General features: G+C 26.5%; 2 protein-coding genes and 1 long non-coding RNA gene across 3 annotated transcripts; 2 read left to right on the top strand and 1 right to left on the bottom strand.

Annotated features, from left to right (window-relative positions):
• Window positions 1-302: 302 nt before the first annotated feature.
• On the bottom strand, window positions 303-14,274 carry LOC126896200 (ectonucleoside triphosphate diphosphohydrolase 5). The gene is made up of 12 exons (XM_050668778.1): window positions 14,062-14,274; window positions 8,529-8,637; window positions 8,330-8,470; window positions 8,071-8,150; window positions 7,340-7,483; window positions 7,168-7,279; window positions 6,942-7,110; window positions 6,733-6,873; window positions 3,129-3,295; window positions 1,763-1,816; window positions 1,204-1,316; window positions 303-859 (listed from the first exon to the last, which is right to left on the bottom strand). Exons 1-12 carry the CDS (start codon window positions 14,089-14,091, stop codon window positions 782-784), a joined length of 1,338 nt encoding a protein of 445 aa, XP_050524735.1. The 5' UTR covers window positions 14,092-14,274; the 3' UTR covers window positions 303-781.
• A 93-nt stretch (window positions 14,275-14,367) lies between these two features.
• Window positions 14,368-25,473, top strand: LOC126896203 (glia maturation factor beta). Its single transcript, XM_050668783.1, has 4 exons — window positions 14,368-14,609; window positions 15,238-15,328; window positions 15,729-15,911; window positions 25,000-25,473. The coding sequence occupies exons 1-4, from the start codon at window positions 14,607-14,609 to the stop codon at window positions 25,140-25,142; spliced, it is 420 nt and encodes a 139-aa protein (XP_050524740.1). The 5' UTR covers window positions 14,368-14,606; the 3' UTR covers window positions 25,143-25,473.
• LOC126896205 (uncharacterized) lies at window positions 17,922-23,005 on the top strand. The gene is made up of 2 exons (XR_007701802.1): window positions 17,922-19,634; window positions 19,710-23,005. It is a non-coding gene; the product is annotated as an uncharacterized LOC126896205 (long non-coding RNA).
• Window positions 25,474-25,801: the final 328 nt, after the last annotated feature.

Genomic DNA, 25,801 nt, shown 5'->3' with positions numbered 1-25,801 from the left:
TTTTTTGTTCATTTGATTGTTATCAATCAAATAACAAAATAAATCTCAGCATTTGAATCCTATAATTACTACCATTTATTTATTTTTATTAATATTAGTCTAATTAAAAAAAAACAACAATAATATTAATATTTTTTATTCATAACAAAAAAATTACAACTCAACAAAAATATTTTATAATTTTCTTATTTTTACATGTATTTTTATGGTATTCAAGAATAATTTCAATGTAAATAAATATGTAGTAAAGGCTAAAATATATTCAAAGTATAATTATGTATAAAAATTATTTTTGACCATAGCCAAAATAATGACAAAAATTAAACTATAAAAAAAAAAAAAATAACTAGAACAAAACTTTAATATTTTTACATGTCTAATCAGTAATTTGATGTAGGCTTTTAGCTGAAACTAATTACCTTCTTTTCATAAATATTCGTGGTGTTAAGTCTAGATTCATTTTAATTTAACAAATAAATATTCTTCAATTATGGAACAACTATCTCGTTTTAATAAAAAAAAATACTAGTAAATTTTATTTGAACAATTAGTATATAGTAGTATTTTAGTAATCCTAGTCAAGTGGATACTTAATTATACATTTTTCTTGGAAAATTAATGACAAAAATACAAAGCCATAAAAAATTTAATTCTTTCATGATAAATTATCACCAAAATATTTATTATTAGAAATAAAAATAAAAAATAATATATTTGAATCAATATGCATAATAAAGTATTTGATCGCCAAAGTTCAATAAATTTTAAATGTTCAAAAATTTTACAAACCATTTTGTAAAATATGGTAAGCAGCACCAAGAGCCCAGCTTATTTCGTGACCATCAATAGTATTTAGCAGCTAGAATTAAAAAAATTAAATTAATATAATTTAAATAATTTGAAATCTTTATGAATAATTAAAAAAAAATTAATCAAGGTATTTTGGGTGTTTTCAATGAGAATATAAAGGAAATTCATATATATATATATATATATATGTATATATGAAGGGTAAAGGGAAAAAATGGTAATCCATCTTTTTGGATATTAATTTTATAAAATTCATTTAGTGAATATTTTTTTATTTTGATAATATTAAAGAGGAGTCTATTTTTGTTTTATAATTTACGGTGTAGAAATTTATAACTTAATTTTTACCTGTACCCTTCATATATATTTTTTAAAGTTAAAGTAATAACTTACAGTTACAGAAGTATCAACAGGTAATCCAAAACCTTGTTCTAATAATACAGAAATGTATATTAAGTCCAAACACTTAAAAGGGCGATATTCATTGTAGCTTGTTTTTGTACACTCTAAATCCAGAATGAATTATTATTAATTTTATAAATAATGATGTTATAAATATATATGTGAATAAAAGAGTGGATCAAAAAAATTTGACTATCAAAATATTAATGAAAATTCTTTTCACTTTATTATAAAAAATAACATAATATACATTAAAATAGACATGAAATATTGAGATTTTTAAACAAAGTTTTACTAGTAACTCAACGGTATTTAAGTGTTTTGGCGTAAAATAAGTGTTTTGGCCAAAAACAAAAAACTCCAATGTTTTTCAATTTTCGGTCAAATATAACTAATATATATTTAACTTTTATCATAGAACAAATCTTTTTTTTAATCTCAAATTTTTATAAAATGTATATTTTAATGTATATAATAAAGTTAAAAGGGTTCTCATTAAATTTTTGATAGATCTTTTTGGATCCATTTTAATGTATAATAATAATTTTACCTTTATATGCTGCATCATAAAACAAATTTACTGAGACTTCACCTCCTTTCTCACCTAAAAAATAAACATTATTTATAATTATTAATAATAATCATTTTTATTTTATAGAAAAATAATAATTAAAATTTAAAATTTTATGTATTAGCATATATATTGTCATTTCTCAAATATATATATATATATATACATATATATTAGCCTAATAATTAATTTTCTATGATGTATTAGTAAGTAAATATCCCATTACTATGCAAAAAACTGAAAAAAAGTCAAGTTTTACAAAAAAGTAAATGAATTTTTGATTAGAAATTGAAATTTCATATAGTTTTTCATCTTAAAATGCATTGTATTAGCTTTAACTTGGTGTAGGATAGAAAAAATTTTGGTATGATATTGAAGGTCCTTGTTTAACAAAGGTAGAATTTTTAGAACATAATAAAAAAAATGTTGATGATTAAGCATCTACAGAACCTTGGTTAATTATTTTCAAAATAACCATGCTATTATCAAGAAAATAAAGTATTATCAATAAAAATTTCACAATAATTCGTCCAGTTTTCAAAAATTCATTTGAATATGAAGTGAAGACTAAAAATATAAACATTGACTATTTTGTAACAACTATATTTTTTTGGAGCAGTTACTTTGATTAAGGGGATTGACAGGAATTTTTCAATATTTTGGAGCTGAGAGCTTCAACTAGATACTTTTTTCATGTATTGTTGAAGTTGATCATGTAAGAGTGAAGTAATTGTGTATATTATGAGCAACACTATATTTATTTTTTACTTTATAGTTTTTTATGACATCGCTGTTACAGTCACGGAGTGTTTATTGTCAATTATCACTATCAATAGAAATAATTTCTGTGTATTACCAGTTAGTGTGTTTATAAATTCACAACAATGTTTCTTATTACCATTGATAATAAAGGCTATATGCTTGCTAATATCGTCATAAAAAACCAATTAGCTATCTGTACTTGTAATCCCTTATGTATTTATACACGTATATTAACTCAAAAAAATTTGAATCTTTAAATGTTTATATCTAATAATAAACAATAAAAATATTTTTATATTTATATATACGTAATATTGATGATACGCATGCATGTACGGGTACGAAAACCAAAAATAAAATTATACAGGAATAGTGTTTGTCATCGTGGGGTGAGCGGGGTGAGGTGAATGCGTTACGACAGTCTAGTCTCGAGGCCATAGACGACGGGATACGCGAGATAACAACACGTGCCGCGCGGAGAGTTACAAACATACGTAAATATTAACATCATACATAAACACATACATACAGGTGAAACTAATATATGCGTGTTAAAAAGGTTATGAATAAAAATTTATCTTACCAACAAGCCCAGCATCTTGAGCTCTATCATAAAAATATGAAAATGCTATAATTTTCTGATTAAGTAAATCTTTAGGTTTATCTGTGTATATAGATTTTACTACACCTTCAACTATACTTTTGCATATATTGTAGTTGATAGCTGGTTCATTATTTGATGCTGCACCACTAGAAAAATTAAAGCATTGTTTTTAAAACAATTCAGGTTTCTTAGGTACATGATTAATCCACACGTTTTATCATTGATATATCATGAGATTTATTCAACTTTTTTTTTAATAAATATTTTGTTTAAATTATTAAAAGACTAATTTAAAAACTTTTCTTTTTCTTCTTCCTCGCCTTAATCCCAACTACTTGGGGTCGGCCAACTTGGAGATCGTGTCAAGCGGAAGTTGACACGATCTCCCACATCCTCTACGCTCACATCAGCTATCCTCATATCACATTCAATAACATCTCTCTATCTCTTTTTTAGCCCTCCTCTACCTCTTCTTCCTTCAACATTCATTTCTACAACTGTTCTTACGGCTTCCGATTGTTCTCTCCTCATAACATGACCAAACCATCTAAGTCTATTTTCTCTTATCTTATCCACAATTGACGCTACACCTATACTCCCTCTTATATGTTCGTTTCTTATCCTATCTTCTCTAGTCACTCCACTCATCCATCTATACATTCTCATCTCTGCTACACTCATTCTCTGCTCTACTTTTTTATAAACCGCCCAACACTGAACCATACATCATAGCTGGTCTCACTACAGTCGTGTAGAATTTACCTTTACGTCTCATTGGAATTCTTTTATCGCATAAGACGCCAGACGCTTCTCTCCACTTCAACCACCCGCACTTAAACATGTGTCTTACATCCTCGTCAATACCACCGCTCTTTTGCACAACTGATCCTAAATACTTAAAACTTTTCACCTCTCCAATCACGTCCTCGCCTATTGTCACTGGTCTCCTTATTTTATCTACCTCGTGTTCTCCTTTAACAAACTCGTTCTCTATATAACCTGTCTTACCCCTACTTATTCTTAAACCCTTTTCTTCAAGAGCTGATCTCCATACCTCTAGCATTTGATTAATTTCCTCCTATTAACACTATATTGTCAACAAATAACATGCACCACAGCACCTCTCCTTGTATTTCTCTAGTAATTTCATCTATCACTATAGATAATAAGTAAGAGCTTAAAGCAGAACCTTGGTGCACTCCTACTCTTACCCGAAAACCTTCTGTTCTACGCTTTTTACGCTGGTACAAGTGCCATCATACATATCCTCTATTATATTAATGTAACTTGTCGGAACTCCTTTTCTCATTAATGCCCACTTTAGAACCTCTCTCGGTACTCTATCATAAGCTTTCTCCAAATCTATTAATACCATACAAAGCTTTTTTTCCCCCAAACTTTTCTATTAGTTGCCTTACACAAAATAATGGCTCCATTGTTGACTTACCAGGCATAAATCCAAACTGGTTTTTAGATACCAATGTCTCCATTTCTTATTCTCTTATCTATTACCTTTTCCCAAATTTTCATACCATGACTCATAAGCTTTATACCTCTAAACTTTCCACACTCCTGTATGTCACCTTTACCTTTAAATATTGGCACCACAATACTATTCCTCCATTCATATGGAATTTTCACTTCTAATAAGATTTTATTTAAAATTTCCTTCAACCACCTTATGCCAACACCGCTTAATATTTTCCATACTTCCACTGGCACTTCATCTGGTCCCAGTGCTTCATTATTTTTCATTGATGTCACAGCCTCCGATACCTCTTTCTCAATAATTAAATCTACCAGTCCCTTATTCCACGAGATATCCTCTAACGTCTCTTTTGGATACTACTCATTCAGTAATTTTTCAAAATACCTTTCCACCTTTTTTTTTACATCATCACTCGAGAGTACCCTATTATCAGCACTTTTTATACACCTTATATAATAATAATCTTTAGACCATTTCTCCCTTACTATTGCAAGTCTATAGATTTCTTTCTCGCTTCATTTGTTCCTAGCCTATCATACCTCTTAAACTTCGCCTTACTTACTGCACACTTGGGTTTTTTGCATAAGCTTTTATACTCCATCCATTCTTCTCTCCTTTTGCTCTTCTGCCATACTTTGAATTGCTTTTTCTTACTTTCTATGATTTTTTGAACGTCCTCATCCCACCGCCAGGTTTCCTTATTTCCTGACATTCTACTCCTACTCTCACCAACAATCTCTTTTGCAATATTCTTAATACAACTATCAAATCTATTCCACACTTCATTTATGTCTCCTTCGACATTCCACACTGTCCTCTCTTTTACCGTCTTGACAAACTTTTTTTCAATTTCCACCAACGGATTTTCAATTTTTCTGCCGTGTTCCTTCTATTTATGTATATTCTTTTACCGGTACACCAAAAATCCATTACCATCAGTCTATGCTGTGTAGTTACACTTTCGCCTGGTATAACTTTACAATCCTTTACTCGCTTTACACTCTCTCTCTTCCACATAAAATAATCAATCTGTGATCTATCCCCCCCACTCTTATAAGTTATATAATGTTCTTTCCTCTTTCTAAAATAAGTATTAACTACAGCAAGATCATACGATACTGCGAAATCCAGGATTCTTTCTCCAGCCTCATTCTTCCCCCTAAAACAATACCCTCCTCCATGTACTCTTTCATATCCTCTCCTCTCATTACCTACATGTCCATTCATATCTCCACCTATCACCGCATCTTCATTGCCAAGTACCCCTTGAATCACCTCATCCATCTCTCTCCAAAACACTTCCTTGTCTATTTCATCACACCCTACTTGTGGTGCATTAGCACTTATTACATTCAGCACTTTGTCCTCGAATATCCATTTCACAATCATAATCCTGTCACTTTTCCTAGCTACTTCTACTACTTTACTTTTCATTTCCTCATCCATTATTATCCCTACATCATTATTTGTACTATACTTCCGTGAGTATATTATTTTATAACCCTCACCTATTTCCCTTGATTTCTCTTTTTTCCACTTAGTTTGCTGCACACAACAAATTTTAACTTTTCTCCTCTTCAATACTTCTACTAATTCTCTATTTCTACCAATGTTCCAACATTCCAAGTACGTATTCTTACTTTGTATCTATCTTTCTCCCTTATATACGAGTCCAGCCTACAGTTAAGTGGTGATGTTCTTACACCGTTGACACCACAAGCGTTAGGTAGACCTGTACACATGACTGGTGAAACAGTTACCGCACAAATTGTCCGGCTGGTATTAAACACTTTATTCCTTAAGCCTTATCCAATTTAACTACTTTCTAATGTCCCCGCGTACACCCGAGATGGGACAATCCACCTAAGTTTTATTCAGAATTCCTCATACTTTTTGGACAGTAATTTTTACGACGGCTGTCGACCTGATGCAACCTCATTAGTCGCCTCTTACGACTGGCAGAGGGGCCGTGGAAGTATTATTAACGCCTATCCACAGGGAATTATTTAAAAAAAAAAAAAAAACTACATTTTTTAAAAAAATGAAGCAATTATATTTTAAATAAAAATTGATAAATTATTGTTATAGACTTACTTAATATAATAAGTTACATCAGCAAACTTAAAAGGTGATCCTTTGGCAGCAACACTCACACATGGACTAGTAATATTCAAATTCTCTCCATCAATAGTAAAAACACTTTTACGAGCTGCCATTAACCCTAAGCCTAAATAGCTTTAAATATGTATGAAGTGTTTTATATTAGTGTCAATTTAAATAATTATATTTTTTGATTTTCATACCTGTGACTATATAAATCAACTTTTTGGTTCATTATTGGATATTCAGTAATGAACTCGGGTAAATTTTTTTTTAATTGGGTACTATCTGATGGAATAAATGTAATCTGTATTGAGCCACCACCCAAATCAAGAGCAGCTACAGAATTTTCTAATTTACCATTAAGTCGATCTGGAAAGATAAAACTATGTTGTCATATCAACTTAATTAAAGAAGTATTATTTTCACCAAGAAGAAAATTGACTGTAAACCAAGAAAAGAGCCCTTCATCAATTCCATCCATAATAGCAACTGAATTTTTATTAGTATAAAATGGACTTCTTTCAAACAAACGTAACATCTAATGAAACATATTTATAAAACATGTTTGATAAATGAACATTTAAAAAAAATGAATTACTTCATTTAGAAGTTCATCAGCTTTTTCAGATGGCAATAAACGTAACCCAGCTGTTGCTCTCATAGCAAGTGGTGTGTCTTTCCAATATTCTTTAGGAACAAAATTTTGAGCTTTAGCTAATAATTGGTTAATTGATTCGGAAGCCTAAATATATATAAACAAAAAAATTTGTTTAAATAAGTAATAAATATGTTAATTAATTTGATAAAATAAAACAATTAAGTTGCAATGGATAGGTCTTCTTAAGCCCTTTTAATTTCTATATTGCTTATAAAAGTATAGATAAATTTATTCTACAAAAAAAAAAACGTTGTAAGATTAATATTATTTTTCCTGATCTAATTACTATTTATTGAAGGAAATAACTTTCAACTTTTTTACTTCCCAGGAGAGAATATTTTTCAATCTCTCACAGTTTTTTATTAATATAGTATTCATAAATCAAAAATTAAATAATAATAATACATAATAAATTACAAATAATTATCGATATATCCTTCATTCAATAAAAATTAAAATAAAGAAAAACAATTGGTCACTTTTTACTTAAGTAACATTTAAAATGTATTTCAGTCTAGTACAGGAGAAATAAATGGCAATGGAAGTACCATTAACCCTATGGTATATATGTTTAAGAAACCTCTTCTTTAAAGAAAACCTATAGTGGCCATTAAACAAGAAAAATATAAAGATACAAAATGTAATTTATTTAAAATAAATTCTGAAATTACTTTTGATGGATTATCAGCAAAACTAGACAATCCAGGTTTTACTTGTACAAAAAGTTCATCTTCTAAGGTTAAGCCACCACCTAAAGTAATCAAAATTATAGAAAATTAATAATAATAATAAGAAAATGTTGTAACATTAACCACATCACAAGCCAGACTGAAACTCTCGTAAATAGTTATGAGTTTTGTTAATATTCTTTAGATTTTTAGAATTGCTCTTAATTTTGGCCTACTAAAATGTTATAATAGCAATTTCTACCTAAAGATTCCTTGAAAGCAAGCGTTAAAACTCTAGATCCAGTACTACCAGCATCAATTATGACAGCATATTTTGGTTTTAAAGAGGTTCCTTTTTTACTAACTTCTTGTAAAATATCTGATTTGTGTATACTGTAATAAGCTGAAAATGTATTTTTTAATAAGTATTTATTATTTATTTATATTTCAAATATATTTACAGTATATTAACATAGTAGCTACAGCAATAATACTGTAGATAATGAATTTTTTTTGGTAAACTGGAGGTTTGTTTTTATCATTAGTGTAATCTTCATCGGAACTATGATTCTATAAATTATCAAAAATTATAATTAGTATTAAAAATTTTTTATTATGAATATTATAAAATGTATGTAATAAAAGTATAAAATTGATGAAAAATAAACAAATTTTAAGTTACTACTACTAACAATAATGCATTTAAAGAAGAAGTAGCAGGTAAGTAAAAATGTTATTTCCTGAAAACAGTATTACAAATTTTTGTTTCCGGACAAATAATGTCTGTACAAACATTAACAAATAAAAACCTCTTTATGTATAATATATATATATATAATTTTTAAGTCCAGCTACAAATGTAACTGTCTGAAGTGTTTATCATGTTTTCGAAAATAAAGAGTGTCATTCAGATGAAAAAAATACTTTTTTTTCAAAAATTATGTGATGAGAAAAAAAAAATTTTTAATTAATATTTATTTAAATTAAAAAAAAATCCAAGGATAGTCAATTTGATTTTGTACATAATGGCGGCTGAATAAATCGACGAAGGCCTATTAATAATTAATTATAATTAATCATTAACATTACCACGATTAATAATCATTATTAATCACCAAATTATCAACAGAATGTTTTTTTTCTAAGCTAATTTCCTTTCTTTCTAATCAACCATTTATTTACTTGTTTAATAAACAATTGTTACTATTTGTATAAGGGGAAGAATTTTTAATTGATAAAATAAATAATCATGTAGTTTATAATTAATAAAAAAAAATATACTTGGTAGTTTATTTTTGTCGAGTATAAAATAAAGTTTTACTATATAAATAAGATAAAAAATTTTAATCTTATGTTGAATAATTACATAATATTTTTATATGTTACACAACATGGTTTAAGTTTAGATAATAAAAGAAATATTCATTATATTCTAACAGGTAAATGTGCATACAATATGTAATATTATACTACAAAAATAAACTTATCATACTAAAATTAAAACCTTCTCAGCTGCGCATCGAAACTAAAATTATTATTGATAGCTATTATAATTATTGAACTTAGACAACTAGTTAAGATAGATGATCCAAAAATGATCAACAGTGCAACAGTTTTAAATACCAGTTCTGATTATATAAAAAAAAAACCCGGCACAGTGGTGACGTGGCATAGTTGGATCAAGTATAATGATATCTGACAGTGATTAAAATCACTATAAAAAAAAAACGCTTCGATGCAAATCTTTAGATAGTGTTTAATTTTAAAAAATTGGTGGATTATTCCAAAAGCTACATGATCTGCTAGTTCCTTATTAATATCCTGATTAAGATAAAGTATGTCGAATGAAAAAGGGATTATTAAAAAATATTATTTCTCATAAAAAAATTATGTTGATCCATACACTTTTCAATATGTCATAGCATTATAAAGTTAAAAATGTAAAAAATAAAATCGAGAATTTTCACACAATAATAGCATTTGGTAGCCATTTTCACCGTGAAGTAAAAATAAAGTCCGAAATTTTTTTTTACCATTATAAAATATATTACATTAGCTTTAATTTAAGATATATATAAGTGTCAGACCTTCCGGAACATTTTCAAAAATCAAGTTGAAAAAATTAATTTTTTGTGAAAAAGTTGTCATTTTAAATCCCCCCCTGTGGGCAGTTAAAGGGTCAGATATAAAAAAAAAGTATACCAAATGAATGATAATGATATCATGCATCTATATAAAAAAATATTATATTGATATGTTCATTTTTAAAAAACCCAGCACAGGGGGGTCGCGGCACAGTGGTGACGTGGCATAGTTGGATCAAGTATAATGATATCTGACAGTGATTAAAATCACTATCAAAAATAAACGCTTCGATGCAAATCATTAGATAGTGTTTAATTTAAAAAAAATTGGTGTTTTATTCCAAAAGCTACATGATATGCTGGTTTCTTATTAATATCTTGATTAAGATAAAGTATGTCGAATGAAAAAGGGTTTATTAAAAAATATTATTTCTCATAAAAAAATTGTGTGGATCCAAACACTTTTCAATAAGTTATAGCATTATAAAGTAAAATATAATATAAAAAATAAAATCGAGAATTAANTAAGATAAAGTATGTCGAATGAAAAAGGGTTTATTAAAAAATATTATTTCTCATAAAAAAATTGTGTGGATCCAAACACTTTCCAATAAGTTATAGCATTATAAAGTAAAATATAATATAAAAAATAAAATCGAGAATTGAAAAAATTTCGAAAATAAGCGATTTTTAAATTTGTAATTTTTTTGGAGGTTTCCCCCATTTACGGGGAACGAGGGAATGTATTTCAATTTTTAAGGGTAATGTCTTCGACTAGATACGATTTGTGATCTTTGGACGTATCGTTGAAAGAAATCGGTTCGGTGCAATAACAAGGTACAACCGTTTTTAAAAACTTTTCAGGAGACATAAAAACAAATTTATTTTATTTTAAAACATGGGAAACAAATTGGCTTCTTTTTTGTTATAGATCCACGTCGAATTGTCATGTTTGTTTTTGCACTTAGTAACAGTTTCTTCAATAATGAAACTTGCATATACGCTAAACTTTAAAAAAGTGTTGTTACACTTATGTTTTCAATTAAAATTTTAAAAGCAATAGTTCTAGTGGTGGTAATTTCGTGTCAATCGAACGATTCATTTGGAAAACTCGAATGATCCGTTTTTTTATGAACAATCACTCTAGTTTTGATATCGTTATTGAATTCTGTACTATTTTAATCATATAAAATTGAAAATATTAATTCTTCATGATGGAAATTGTACAGAAATGATAATATTCTAAAAACGATAAAATTGAGATTGATATTATCTAACTAATATTAGTTTAAATTATTTATTAATTTACAAAAATTTATAATGTTCTTCAAAATATTATTCATCAAACGTAAAAGTTAATGATTATGATGGTGTATTATGCTCATATTAACTGGGGAACGTAGGTTGATGTTTCTTAAACATGTCATACGAGCCAAATAAACTCATTCGTTCAAAGTTATGTACAGTGGCGGATAGTGGGTGCTGGTGATAGGAATGCGACTTTAAATATAATACCATTAGTCATAGGTATAAAAAATTGACAAATGAAATATAATAAAATAAAATACAATACACGTATTATTATTAAAAATAAATTAGCCAATATAGTAATATACTAATATTTTACTGTATGGACATCCAAAACACGTATATAAGATTTCAGATAAAACGTACCCGCACGCACACAAATTGCACCTCGATTATAATAAACGTTTCAGAATATTACCCGGACGACGTTGTTGGTCGTCCAAACACTGCTTATGTGTACATGCGCATAGACAAGTATACTATACTATACCGCATACACTGAGGGAAACAATTTTAATGTTCGTTCACGACAAATGTATTACAACTATTTTATTATTTAAAAATTTGTATTTTTAATAAAAATGTAAAATTAAAAATATACAATTAATTTTCTTTTTTCAGTTGATTTTAGTAGGGGCGAGCGAACGTCCCGTCGTCCAAGCCACAAGCCGCCACTGGTTGTGTTTTAAAAAAAAAAAGTACAATTGGTATAATGTTTGGCATTGCAACGACGTAATAATAATATTATCAAGTCGTTTATTATACATTATAAAGTATAATTTCATAGTAGTATTCTAAAAAATAAATTAATATATCGAATTACTGAAAAATAATGATTCCTTAAGTATCAATTATTTTTTAATAACACAAATTATGAAGTAAAAAATAATTTCCTACTTTTAATAAACAACTAAAAATTAATATATACATCTTAATCACTTACTTTATCAAAATTGTATAATAACACAAATTATTGATACTTGAACAGTAAAATATACTATTAAGTGAATATGTTATCATTGAACATTTATTGAAATAGCTTTATTAGTATATTTTTGTATTCACTTACATACATGTACATACGCATGTTCGACGTATTTCAAGAAGAATATCATTATATATATAAAAAAAAAAAAAAATTCAAAGAAAACGTCGTAAAACGAAATTGTAACGATATAGTTATATATATATATTAGGCCATGAAATTTTTTTTTTTATTGTAAATATACATGTAAAAAATTAATAAAGCTATAAAATCATCTGAATAGGATACATTACTTAGAATAATATTAACAAAAGCAACACATATAACAAATTAATAGCTTTTTCAATGAAATATCTATCATAATACTACATTGTATTCTATACTTGACAATTTTGTTGTTATAAAATAATATAATGTAATACTAATATAGTCTCAACTCTTTTTATAGATATACAAATATCACAATCTAATCAATATTAAAATTTTATTAACTCTTTTTTTTTCTCCCTTGCCTTTTCTCCAAGCTATTTGAGGTCTGCTATTCTGTTTTGATATCTGTAATACTCAACTATATAATCAGTTACATTTTCTTATTTTACTACAACACTCTTTTCCTGCTACATTCTTAAATTTATCATTTATCACTTTCAAACATATCTTTTCTGGAGTAACTACTGTCCCATAAAATGTACATTTTATATTATATTTATATTGGTTTGGAACCCTCTTAACTCACAAAACATCTGATTCTTCTCTCCATTGTTTAAAGAAAATCATTAACTTTTCATTTTAATAACATTAAAAACCTTTTTATTTTGTTTTAATTAACTAGTTATGTAGTATACAGTTTTTGTAGTTCCATATACCACAAAGTAAAAAAATGTCAAAAGTTTTTGAAGTCTCTTGTACACCCCCATTTTCTCATAAAAATCATTCAACTAAACTAAAAAATTTTGGAATACATAATTATTAATGAAGTTTATGTATAAACATAAGGGGTTTCCTTAATAAGACATAATTTTGTGTAATAATCAATTGAGCCTAATTTATCAAATTTTATTTCATCTCCTAAGCGTCTAATTTGCATAATTTATAACCTGGTTTTAACATCCTTTATAACTATTAGTACAGCAAATATTTTGCATTAATTATTATTGACTTTTTTTATTATTACATTAGCCTTACTACTTACTCAAAAAAAAAGAAATTATGAAAAAAAATCAAAGTTTATTTAATAAACTGGAATATGCTATTCATACCAGCCTCATTTCTCTATAGACAATTACCCAGAGGCCAGACCTTACCTGAATATATAATAACAGTTTAATATATTAAATTAACATTTATAATTTTCATTGATATAATAGTAAAAAAGAATCATAACAGAATGTGAGAACAGAAAATAGACCAAAAGAAGTTATGACAATAACGGATAGTTTCTTTAACTTATTTTACTTTGACTTAATTATCATCACAACATGAATCAATAAAGAATCTTTAATCATTTTAATTCATTGTTTGAAAAATGTAATCTCATAAATGTCAAACAATTATAAGATCAATAGATTTTTCAACTAAACATAATATTTATAACAAACAATATAAAGTTTAACAAACCGGTTTAGTTTTCCTTGAAGGTCTCTCCATTTCCGTTAAATAAATTTATATTAAAAAAGAAATTGAATCCTATAGAATTATTTTATTTTAAATTAAAAAAAATAAGGTATAACGTAATAAATTCTAAAAATTTGTATAAGTCTAACGTCTACTTTAACAATTATAATAATGACGCGCGTACGATTAAATACTGCTAATCATTTTTTTTTACTAGATACTTATTATCTAAGCTCAATTCTTATATAACAGAAATATTTAATCACTACCGAGATTTTTGTCACTGATAACATTATTATGAGAAGGGGTATTTAAAGGGTTGATAGTATAATCGGTATATAAAGCTATAAATTGTTTCAATATTATAATTGCACATTAATAAAAAAATTAAGAATTATAAATATAACAAGCAAACTTCAATCTTGACACTTTTGCAAAGATTAGGGACATTATGTATTAAAAATATAACCTAAAACTTAATTTTATTAATTTCATAAAATTGATTTTTGTATCTTTCTGACTCTACAATTTCATAATTGAGTTTTAAAATGGTAAGTCTAAACAATGTAGTACTTCTATTCAAATATATATAAACTTATGTAGTTTAAACTACAGTAAATCAAATAAATATTAAGACATTGTATAAAAACATAATTTTCCTTTCAAATTGCTATTTTACAGATTAAGTATTGTTTAAACATTTTTCTAATGGTTTGACCATACTTGAAAATCTGTATGACAATGGCAATTTGAGAAGAAGATTGTATCAACTGTATAATTTATAACTTAACTAAAGTTATAATGTTAAATGTCTGATATTCATCAAACATTTTTTTAGTCTGAATGAAATCAATGTGTTTTACCTTTAATTATCAAGTTTTATTAAAATGATAAATATATAACAGTAAATAAGTATGATAAATATAAAAATTAATGTAATTGTAAATTAAATTTTTATTCATTATAGTAACTTAATATTTAGTAAGAAAATTACTTAATTAGTTGTGATACTTGTTAAATAGTTTATTTTATAAATACATTTGTAATTACCACATTCATTCATATTTAATATTTTAAATAATTAATTATGTAAAAAATTTAGTTGTAATATATTAACATATAGCTATTAGTATTTTTATTTACCATCTATATTAATATATTTAATTTATAATTTATCAGGGAACTAAAGTTTGTGACATTAGCGATGATGTGAAGGAAAAATTAAGACAATTCCGTTTTCGAAAAGCAACAACAAATGCTGCTTTAATAAGTTAGTTCTAAAAACTGTAGTTTTAGTTTTAATTAACTAATTGAATAATGTCATTCTGAATCATTAACTAAATGAGAAAATTATAAAACATTATTCTGTAAATATGTTATATGTTAATTTTGATCAAATTGACACTTCCTATAAAAAAAGATTATAAGTTAATGTTTGTTAAACAAGTTTTAAATCAAGTATAATTAACTTATTTTGGTTTAAAACATTTATATATTTATACAACAAAGATTTTTAAAAATACGACCTTTTTCTTAAGAGGTGTTGAAGTAATTTTAACATGTATATTTTAGCTAAAATATTGATAGTTTGATAATATATTAATATTGACTCAAAACCTAGATATTAATATCAAAATTTAAATTTGTAATATTATTTTATATTTTATTAGTGAAAGTTGATCGAGAAAAACAACAGGTATGTGTTGACGAAATATTGGATAACATATCTTTAGAAGAATTAAGAGAGATTTTACCAGGTCATCAACCTCGTTATGTTATTTATTGTTGCAAAATGGAACATGGTGATGGTAGGGTATCATTTCCCATGTGTTTTATTTATTTCACTCCAAGAGGTAAATAATAACATTTAATGAAAATAAATAAACATTTAGGATATCTTTAAAAAAATTAATTTTTGAATTTTTTATTAAATATATATTTATTCATTTTGTATAGATTAGAAGTATATAAGGTGATTCTTTTACCATTAATTGATTGAAAAATTAAATAATATTAATAATGTTTTTATTGGTTTATTTTAGCTCCATGATTTTATAAATTTAATAATGAAGTATGTTTTATGTTAATTTCTTATACCCAATAAGGATGTAAACTTTATTTTTTTAATGTCAATAAGTGATGTGAGGGGTAATACTATTTTTAACATTAGATATTTTTTTGACTCATTCCCATAACCTAGGTATAATAGCCTCTGAAATACAGAACTAAAAGTTGTTGTCAATCAGTAATTTTCATAATTAGATCAATATTTAATAAATAAGCTATTTTAATAATTTTTGTAGTCATTTGAAAAAATAAAGTTGAAAGCCTTATAAGGTATAAAGGATGACCATACCAAACATAATTCATGATTCGTAAACTAAAAAATACATAGAACTAAAAAAAAAAACCCAGCATAGGGGGGTCGCAGCACAGTGGTGACGTGGCATAGTTGGATTAAGTACAAATGATATGTGACAGTGATTAAAATCACTATAAAAAAAAAATGCTTCAATGCAAATTTTTAGATAGTGTTTAATTTTAAAAAATTAGTGGATTATTCCAAAAGCTACATGATCTCCTAGATAAAGATCTAAGATAAAGTATGTCGAATAAAAAAGGGATATAAATATTATTTCTCATAAAAATATTGTGTTGATCCATACACTTTTCAATATGTCATAGCATTATAAAGTTAAAAATGTAAAAAATAAAATCGAGAATTTTCACACAATAATAGCATTTGGTAGCCATTTTCACCGTGAAGATAAAATAAAGTCCGAAATTTTTTTTTTCCATAATAAAGTATATTACATTACCTTTAATTTAAGATATATATAAAAGTGTCAGACTTTCCGGAACACTTTCAAAAGTTAAGTTGTGTATTTAATGTGTATTATTCAAAAGTGTATTGACTTTTCAATAAGTTATAGCATTATAAAGTTATAAATGTAAAAAATAAAATCTATAATTTTTACACAAAAATAGCATTTGATAGCCATTTTCACCGTGAAGTTCGAAATTTTTTTTTTCCATAATAAAGTACATTACATTAGCTTTAATTTAAGATATATATAAAAGTATCACACTTTCAAAAGTTAAATTGAAAAAGTAAATTTTTTGTGAAAAAGTTGTCATTTTACATCCCCTCTTTTGGGCTGGTAAAGGGTCAGATTAATAAAAAAAATATACCAAATGATAGGTAAAGACATCAAGCATCTCAAAAAAAAAAAATTATATTGAATTGTTTATTTTTGAAAAAGTTATGGCAGATTTAAGTAAAAAAAATTGAAAAAATGTCACAAATTAGCGATTTTTAAATTTGAAATTTTTTTGGAGATTGAGGAAAATCTCGTTCCCTGTGTATGGGGAAAATTACGTGGAACGAGGAAAATTGTTTAAATTTTTGAGGGTAATTTCTTCGACTAGATATAATTAATGATCTTTTGACGTATCGTTGAAAGAAATCGGTTCAGTGAGAGTTGAGAAAAAGTGGTAACAGACACAAACACATCATAGTAAAACCAATAACTTCTCAGTCTCGCATCGAAGCTAAAATTATAATTAAATTGTTACTTTTTACCTGTACAATTTTGAGTAACTTAGATATTACAAAACTATTTATTTTTTTCAAAACTAAAAAATATTCCTTGTAATTTTTGACATTAGAGCAATAATATATTAAATAATATAATAGCTATTATTATTGCTAATATTTATTATGATTAAAATTACTATGAATTCAATAAAAATTAATATTATGCAGAGTGGCACATATTTAATTGAAAAATATTATAATTTTTAATATAATTAATATTTTACTGTAATTTTTTTTTAAATTTAGCATTCATAACTTTGTTAAAGTTATTTATTTTATTTTTTGTTTTTAGTAATAAAAATATCATTTATAATATATTAATTTTAAATCTTTTCAAAAATATAAAATAACATTTTTCTATTAAAAGTTATTTATGAAGCAATAATAAAATTAGTACAAATACTTATTGAATTACAAGCATTTTAATACCTACTGTGATCATGTAGCGTAACTGAAGTATTCATGATAAATATACACCAGTACAATTATTACTCACTCATCCTACATACTTTTTTTATGCACCAAAATGCTTGTAGCTCAATAAGTTCTAGTTCTAATATTGTTATTAAGACATGTTCCACCCGAATACTATATAAAACATATGCTACTGTTATATTTTACATAAACAATTTGATAGATGTGACCCAATGAAGAATGAATCTAAATACTTGATTTTAAATATACATTATTATCTAAAACAACCTTTTATACAAAAAATATAAACAAAATATTACATTTTTTCTCCCTAATAATATTGTAGTATATTGTTTTAACTCTATAAAATAATTGATAATAAGTTATAGCTTCAATACGAAGCTGAGAAGTTTTTTATTTTACTATGATGTGTTTTTTTTTATTATTATTATTTTTTTTTGTGTGTGTGTGTGTGTGTGTGTCTGTTACCACTTAACCTCAGCTCTCACTGGACCGATTCTTATGAATAATACGTCCAAAGATCACAAATCGTATCTAGTCGAAGACATTACCCTTAAAAATTGAAATACATTCCCTCGTTCCCCGCAAATGGGGGAAATATCCAAAAAAATTACAAATTTAAAAATCGCTAATTTTCGAAATTTTTTCACTTTTTTTTCTTTTAAATATGCTATATTTGTGATAAAATTCTGAGTTTTGTATTTTATTTTATTTTAAAATACCTGACAAGGGGAGTACACTTATTTTCATAAATATTATATAAATCAAATTAATATTTCATTCGACCGAAGCGAAGTACAGTTGCCGAGTCGGAAACACTTGTGTCTTATGCGTTTAGGGTTCAAGGTTCCAACCCGCGTATGGTTAGGAATTTTTTGTGACTATCATTTATTTTGTTTGCTAACATGTTGCTATATAAATAATTTCTAAAAATATGATTGTTAATTTCTTCTGAATTAACAATGGATTTTTACAATTATAATCAAATTTTATAATATGCTCTTTTGAGTAGATCTTTTAACAACTTTTTTTGATTGGTTTTTTTAGTTAAAGTAAATCATTAAAATTAATTCAGTTAATAAAGCATTTATAGAATCTTTTTAAACACCAAAAGTTACTAGGAAATGATTACTATTATTTCTATTTAAGTTATCTATTACTATAAAAATCCAAAAAAATATTGATTTTTTCTGATAAATTTACTATAAATAGTAATCATAAAATTTCTTGACTGCATATTAATCTTAACAATACAATTTTTTTTAATTCTTATAAAATTTTCTATTTATTGATGTCAATTTCAAAGTTGCAAGTTGAGCTAAAAGTTATTATAATAACTAAAAATAAAGTTAATACCATCACCGTAAAGACATTATAAATAAAAGTACTTTGTTTCTAGTTATTACTTGATTAGTGTAGTTAATGTGTTTAAACTACTCTTACCTGATATATCTTGGCTGCAAATCAAGTTCCACGGTGTAGAGAGGAGAAGAAGTGATTTAGACTTATTAGATATTAAATAAGAAGAAAAATAGTTTGTTATGTAAGCATATATTGTAATTGATTTAGATAATTATTCAAACATGAATTTATCTCAAGTTAAACTATTGAACTATAGTAAGAATGAAGACACTAAGTCACAATATAAAATAGATAAAAAGCTGCAAAGTAAAATGGAGCAAAGCCGAGCACTTAAGTCTGAACGCCAGAAGAAAAAAAAAAGAAGTGACTCTTTGACGGATGTCAAATGACTGATCAGATCCCAGAGGGCTCTTAGGTCTGTTATAATAAATCATAGTAATAAAATTTTATGTGATAATATAAGTCACTTAATTGAAAGAAAGGTGTCCTTTACAACGCGTTACGAGGAATGATTTGTATTGTATCATTGTTTGTGTAGGATATGTAAACAAACAATGACAAGTAATGTGTTGTATATTGCTAATCCATACGCGAAACTGTATGAGTTCATTTATGGCTTATTCGGCAAGGACCATACAAACAAAATTAAACTATTACACGCCTCAACGGCGTCGCTATGTTATTGGTAATCGTTGATGAGATGTAAGAATTTAATTAAGTAACAAAAGGATATTACATTATGATAATAAATACATTTTTTTTTATTATAAACTTTCACAAAAATGAACTTTAAAGGATTAAAAAAATAGGTTAAATATGTCATTTTCCTTATTTTTAATATATTAAAAATCAAAATCCGTATTAATTTAAAACAATAATTTTTTTATATGTAATTACTTATTTTTTAATAATAAGTAATAATATTAAAACTTAGAAGTGATAGAAAAAGTCTAATTACACATTTGAAAACTGTGCAAAAAGTTGATTTAGAAAAGTATATTTTTGTTTCTAATGAAAGTTCCTTGTAGTCCAGTGTATAAAACTTATAACTTTGTTATAATAAACAAAAAAATTTTATTGAAAAGTATTGCATCAAGCCCTTTAAATTTTTATACGCATTAAAAGTAAAGAAATATACAACTACTTTATTATTTTTATAATATCTCCGTAAAAATTACAATATTAAATTATTGAATATCAATTTCATACTAAATTTAATTACTTTAATTATTATTTATTCATATATTATAATAATAAATCAAATAACTAATCGGAATAAAATTAAGGGAATAAGAGTTATTGTTGCTTTTGAAATATTCTACCAATTTCTTAAAATTAAACACTATCTACAGATTTGCATCGAAGCATTTCTTATGATAGTGATTTTAATCATTGTCAGAAATCATCTATACTTGTCCCAACTATACCACATCCATACTGTGTCGTGACTACTGTGCTTAGTGACGTGATATCGAAAGAAAAGTATTGATACTTTTACTTGGTATCGAATCGAATTAAAATACCGATATGAGTAAAATATCGAAACAAATGGACCGATATGAGTAAGTATCGATAGCTGGATACAAGTATACTGTATACAACGTTGCAAACTGCAGGCTTTAGTTTTCATTTATTTTAGGGTGACCATACGTCCTGTTATATACAGGTTGTCCTTTATTTTAGTGTTGTATCCTGTCGTCCTGATGACCGTCTCTCAAAACGCTTTTTGTCCTGTTTTCTAATTATTTTAATAAGTTACAAAGATGTATATTATATTATATACATACATTATAGGTATATTATTACATAACTCGATATACCCCAAATTATCAAATTTAATAAGTTCTTCAGAAAAAGAATACGAATCAAAATGCAACCAAAAAAAAAATTATTATTAATGTAAATGAAAAAGTTTGTTAATTTATTATTATTAATTTTTTATGTATTAGTTTTATGACTGCTTTATAGGAACAGAAATAATGTTAAACACATATTAAATGCTTTTAGGTATATTAAATTAAGTTTTTTATTATGATTTAAAATAAACAAAATAATCAAAAACATAATAGTGAAACTATTTATGTACAATACAAAATACAAATTATATAATATTATTCAAAAATTTATTTTTTATAACTTAAAACCATTGATCTTTGAGTAGATCTGCAAAGAGTAAATTTTTTTCTAAACGAGAACCTGTTAGACGGTTTCTTGTTTTTGTCATAATTTTTCCGGCTTTTAAAAACAGTCTTTCGCATGGAACCGATGTTACAACCATAGTGAAAGATATCCTTGATTGTTTATATAACATGGGAAAGACTGTTTTCATATCTTCCCAAAGTTCTAAAGGATTTGACTTCAGTGGAGACACGGGGTTTTCTATGGTGAGCCCAAATAACATAACTCTCCACATTTTCTTTAGATGTTGTCATTTCTCCTTCTGATTCGCTAGATGATATATCTGGTTTTGATAGTCTTCGAAGTTCTGCCATTGCACTTGAACTAGCAATTGGATCGCTAAAGTAAAGATTTTTGATTCTTGGATCCAAAATTGTGGCAATAGCAATCGGGTTTACTTACTTAATCAGTCTAAATCTTCTAATTATTTCCGTATAATACGAAAATAATTTGACTTATCTTTAATTTCGATCAACACATCAAATCTTGGTTGAATTTGGGCCAGTTGTATTAATAGGCAGTTAATCACGGGGATCACTTTTGAGATAGTAATATAATTTTCTCCAGAGGATTCTTTTGTGACATACTTTAATGGTTGTAATAATTCAATTAATTGTCGGAGGATATCTATTTCTATGGCGGTTGGCTTACTAGGTGCAGTTATATCATTGAGTAACATTGCACTAAGAAAAGACACCATTTCTATAAATCTACTTATCATAAAAAAAACAGAATTCCACCTTGTTTGAACATCTAATATTAATTTTTTAAATTATCCTTCAGGAACTCCAGCTTCAGACTGTTTTCTTCTCAATTGATCACTGTGGATGACGCTGTTTTTCACCTAATTTACAATTTCTCTTACTTTGGAAATTATAGGTTTTATATTTTTTTGACCAACTGTATGTGTTGACACTTGGTTAATGGTATGTGCAAAGCATGGGGTATGCCTACTCTTGCCGAATGTTTTATTAACGGCAGCAACTACATTTGCGACATTGTCCGTTACAACAGTAACAATTTTACTTTTATCAATTTGCCAGTCTAAAAGAATTTTATCTAGAATCTAACTGATATATTGGCCAGAATGTCTTTCCTTCAGTTCTGCAACTGCTAAACAATGTGATTTGATAGATATATCCTTGAGGTAGTGTACTATCACACCAAGGAAACTTTTTTCATTCATCGTCTCAGTCCATGAATCCAATGTAATACACACGTGTGGTGCTGCCAACAAACAACCTTTTAATATTTCTTTTGTGACCTCATATTTATTATCAAGAGCATTTTTCAACGTTGTAACCGAAGGAATTTGATATGACGTCAAAACAGGATTAATTACAGGTATCGAAGCTAATTTCATTTGTTGACAAGTTTTTCTTGTTAAACCACTCGTTCCGGGTTCCAATACATTTGGATGTTTTTTTAAATGTTTATTTAAGTTGGTCGTATTGCCACAGTATTTTACGCTTTGGGAGCAAATTTTGCATTGCGCAATAACTGTCCATTTTTTTTAAATAAATCCAACTTTTACTCTTTTAGTAGGCGGCTTCGTAAAATCGAGTAGTCGCACTCGCACTGGTCGATCGAATGTTACTTGAACAGCGGAATGCCGAATTATCGCCGTATCCAGTATTCGAGTATTTCCCCGAATTCATTGTTAAAAGTATTTTAAAATAGATGATTTATCGCCTTATCGATAAACGGGGACTTTATCATTCCGATTAGGAATTAATTATAGTCGTATTCGTATTGTGTGATTTGTTTGAGCAAATTTCTAACCGGTCCGGCGGTCCAACCACGCGCAAACTATTTTACTCGAGAAGAATTGTTTGATACTTTTAAATCGATATGGCATTGTGGCGGTAAAATGATTCGATACCATTCATTCGATACTAGTACGTTTTTATCGATATGAGTAAAGTATCGAAACCATGGTATCGATACAAAAAGTACTCATATCGAAAGAAAAGTATCGATACTTTTTCTGGTATCGGTAGTAGTGATGGGAATTTCGGGTCAATCGAACGATCCGGATCGTTTGGATCGGATCGTTCAAATCACCCGTTCATATAACTCGTTCTTTCGTTCATTTCTTACGATCGGTCACGGTTCTTATCAATTACTCCTTACTATGGTTTTCCTGAACGAGTCGTTCAAATTCGCATTTTCACCATGTAACATTACCATGATATCAGAATTTTTACTGATAATACACTTGTATAATCGAGTTATATATTATTTTTTCAAATACAAATTACTTGAAATAACATAATATGCTGTTATACACGAATATTTTTGTATAGAATAAAAACAAATAATTTATACTAGCGGATGAGTTGCGGTACATAAATCCATAGAATTTGTTTCTATAATAAGCGAAATCATTTAAATTATTTGTTTTCATAAAAGGAGTTTTATAGAGAAATTAATTCACCTAAATCAGATATTACAATTTACAGCAGCTATGACCAGATTATAAAAGAGTGAGGTGGTTTAATACCTCTCACAACAATTATATTAGTCTAATAGTCAATTTTTGTCCTAGTTGCTAAATTCAATAATTCATAGACCTATTTTCGCTTATAAATAATTATATGAATGTAATATTTATGAAATAAATAGCTATATATTGATAATCAAAATTGTTCTTCAAATGAACAATATAGTAGGATACTTGAAATAATCTAACTGTATTAAACCTGCATGATTATGTTAGTAGAAACATGTCACAACTTTGAAAATTTAGTCTGCAGACCTGCAATAAAAATGTTTTTATCACAAACCAAATAGTGTTGCTTTTAAACTCTCATTGGCAATAAGTATTTTTTTATTTAATTTTTTAAAAAAACATTATAAGTATATACTTATAAAGAATATATTCTTCGTTTTTTTTTTAAATTTTTATATTATAAGAATATAAGGTTAGGCATAGGTTTTAACCGAAGTGCAGGTAAACGTTCAGTAAATGAACGAATCATGAAACAGTGTGTCCGACATATTGCGTGAAACGAACGAACGAATGAACGTATGAACGAATGAACGATATCTATTTTTTTTGCGATCCGGATCAACTCGTTCACTGATATGACCCGTTCAAAAAGACCCGTTCGTTCGTGAACGACCCATCACTAATCGGTAGTATCGCAACGTCTTTAACTGTGCTACCGTATTTTTTTTTTTAGAAGTATGCTACCTTGAGTAAACCCTAATATATCTTTATTTATATCATTATATTATTGTATATTATATTATATCTTTGTATTATATTTAGCTTATTGCATGGTTTTTTATTAATAATCGTACATGCTCTATATGGAGTTATACATTCTTTTTATAATGAAATTCAAATAGATGACTGTTCACAGATAGTCATATGGAATTACAGATAATGTATGCTGGTACAAAAATGGCTTTGCAACGTGAAGCTAATTTGACAAGAGTATATGAAATTCGAGATTTAGATGAAATGACTGACGAATGGCTTCAAGATTGTGTAATGGGAAAGTAATATAATTTTTACATAAACTGTGATCTTGTATAACGATAAATATTTCATATTTTGATACTATTATCATTAAGAGACATTTGAATTTTTTCAGTAATTTTTAATTATTATGATTTTATAAAATCAATAGTTTTATAATTTAATAAACATCGATTTTTTGTAGTGACATTTTGAATGAATTATATTTTGTAAATTATATACTCAGATTATTTTTATTTTAATAGAATTTTAAAAAATATTTTTATCATGATTGTTATGCATATTTTATTTTTGTGTTAGTTATTTTAGCTTTTTCATTTTTATATGGTATTAAAATAAATGTACAATTTTATATTTTAAAATAATTTATAAAACTTATTGATAGAAAGTATAAGCAATTTGTATGACTATTATCAAAAATTTTTTTATGTTTTTTAACCTATATCAAATTAAAGGTAATATAATGTACTTGAAGAAAAAAAAAGAAAATTATCCAAATCTAGATTTTAAGAGATTTTGAACACTAATTTTGTAATATTTTTCATGCTAACAGAATACTTACATTAAAATGTATGCTTCAAATACACATCAATGCACTTTATGACAATAATTTTAATCACTGTCAGATATTATTCAATAATAATTTTTTAAAAATACATAAACTATTTTATTAGATCCCTACT

This window comes from Daktulosphaira vitifoliae, unplaced genomic scaffold (assembly GCF_025091365.1).
Source record: "Daktulosphaira vitifoliae isolate Bord-2020 unplaced genomic scaffold, ASM2509136v1 Scaffold_1, whole genome shotgun sequence".
In the NCBI taxonomy this organism is placed as follows: Eukaryota; Metazoa; Arthropoda; class Insecta; order Hemiptera; family Phylloxeridae; genus Daktulosphaira; species Daktulosphaira vitifoliae.
Note: the sequence above shows the minus strand (reverse complement) of the source record. Positions and strands in the feature narration are given on the sequence as shown.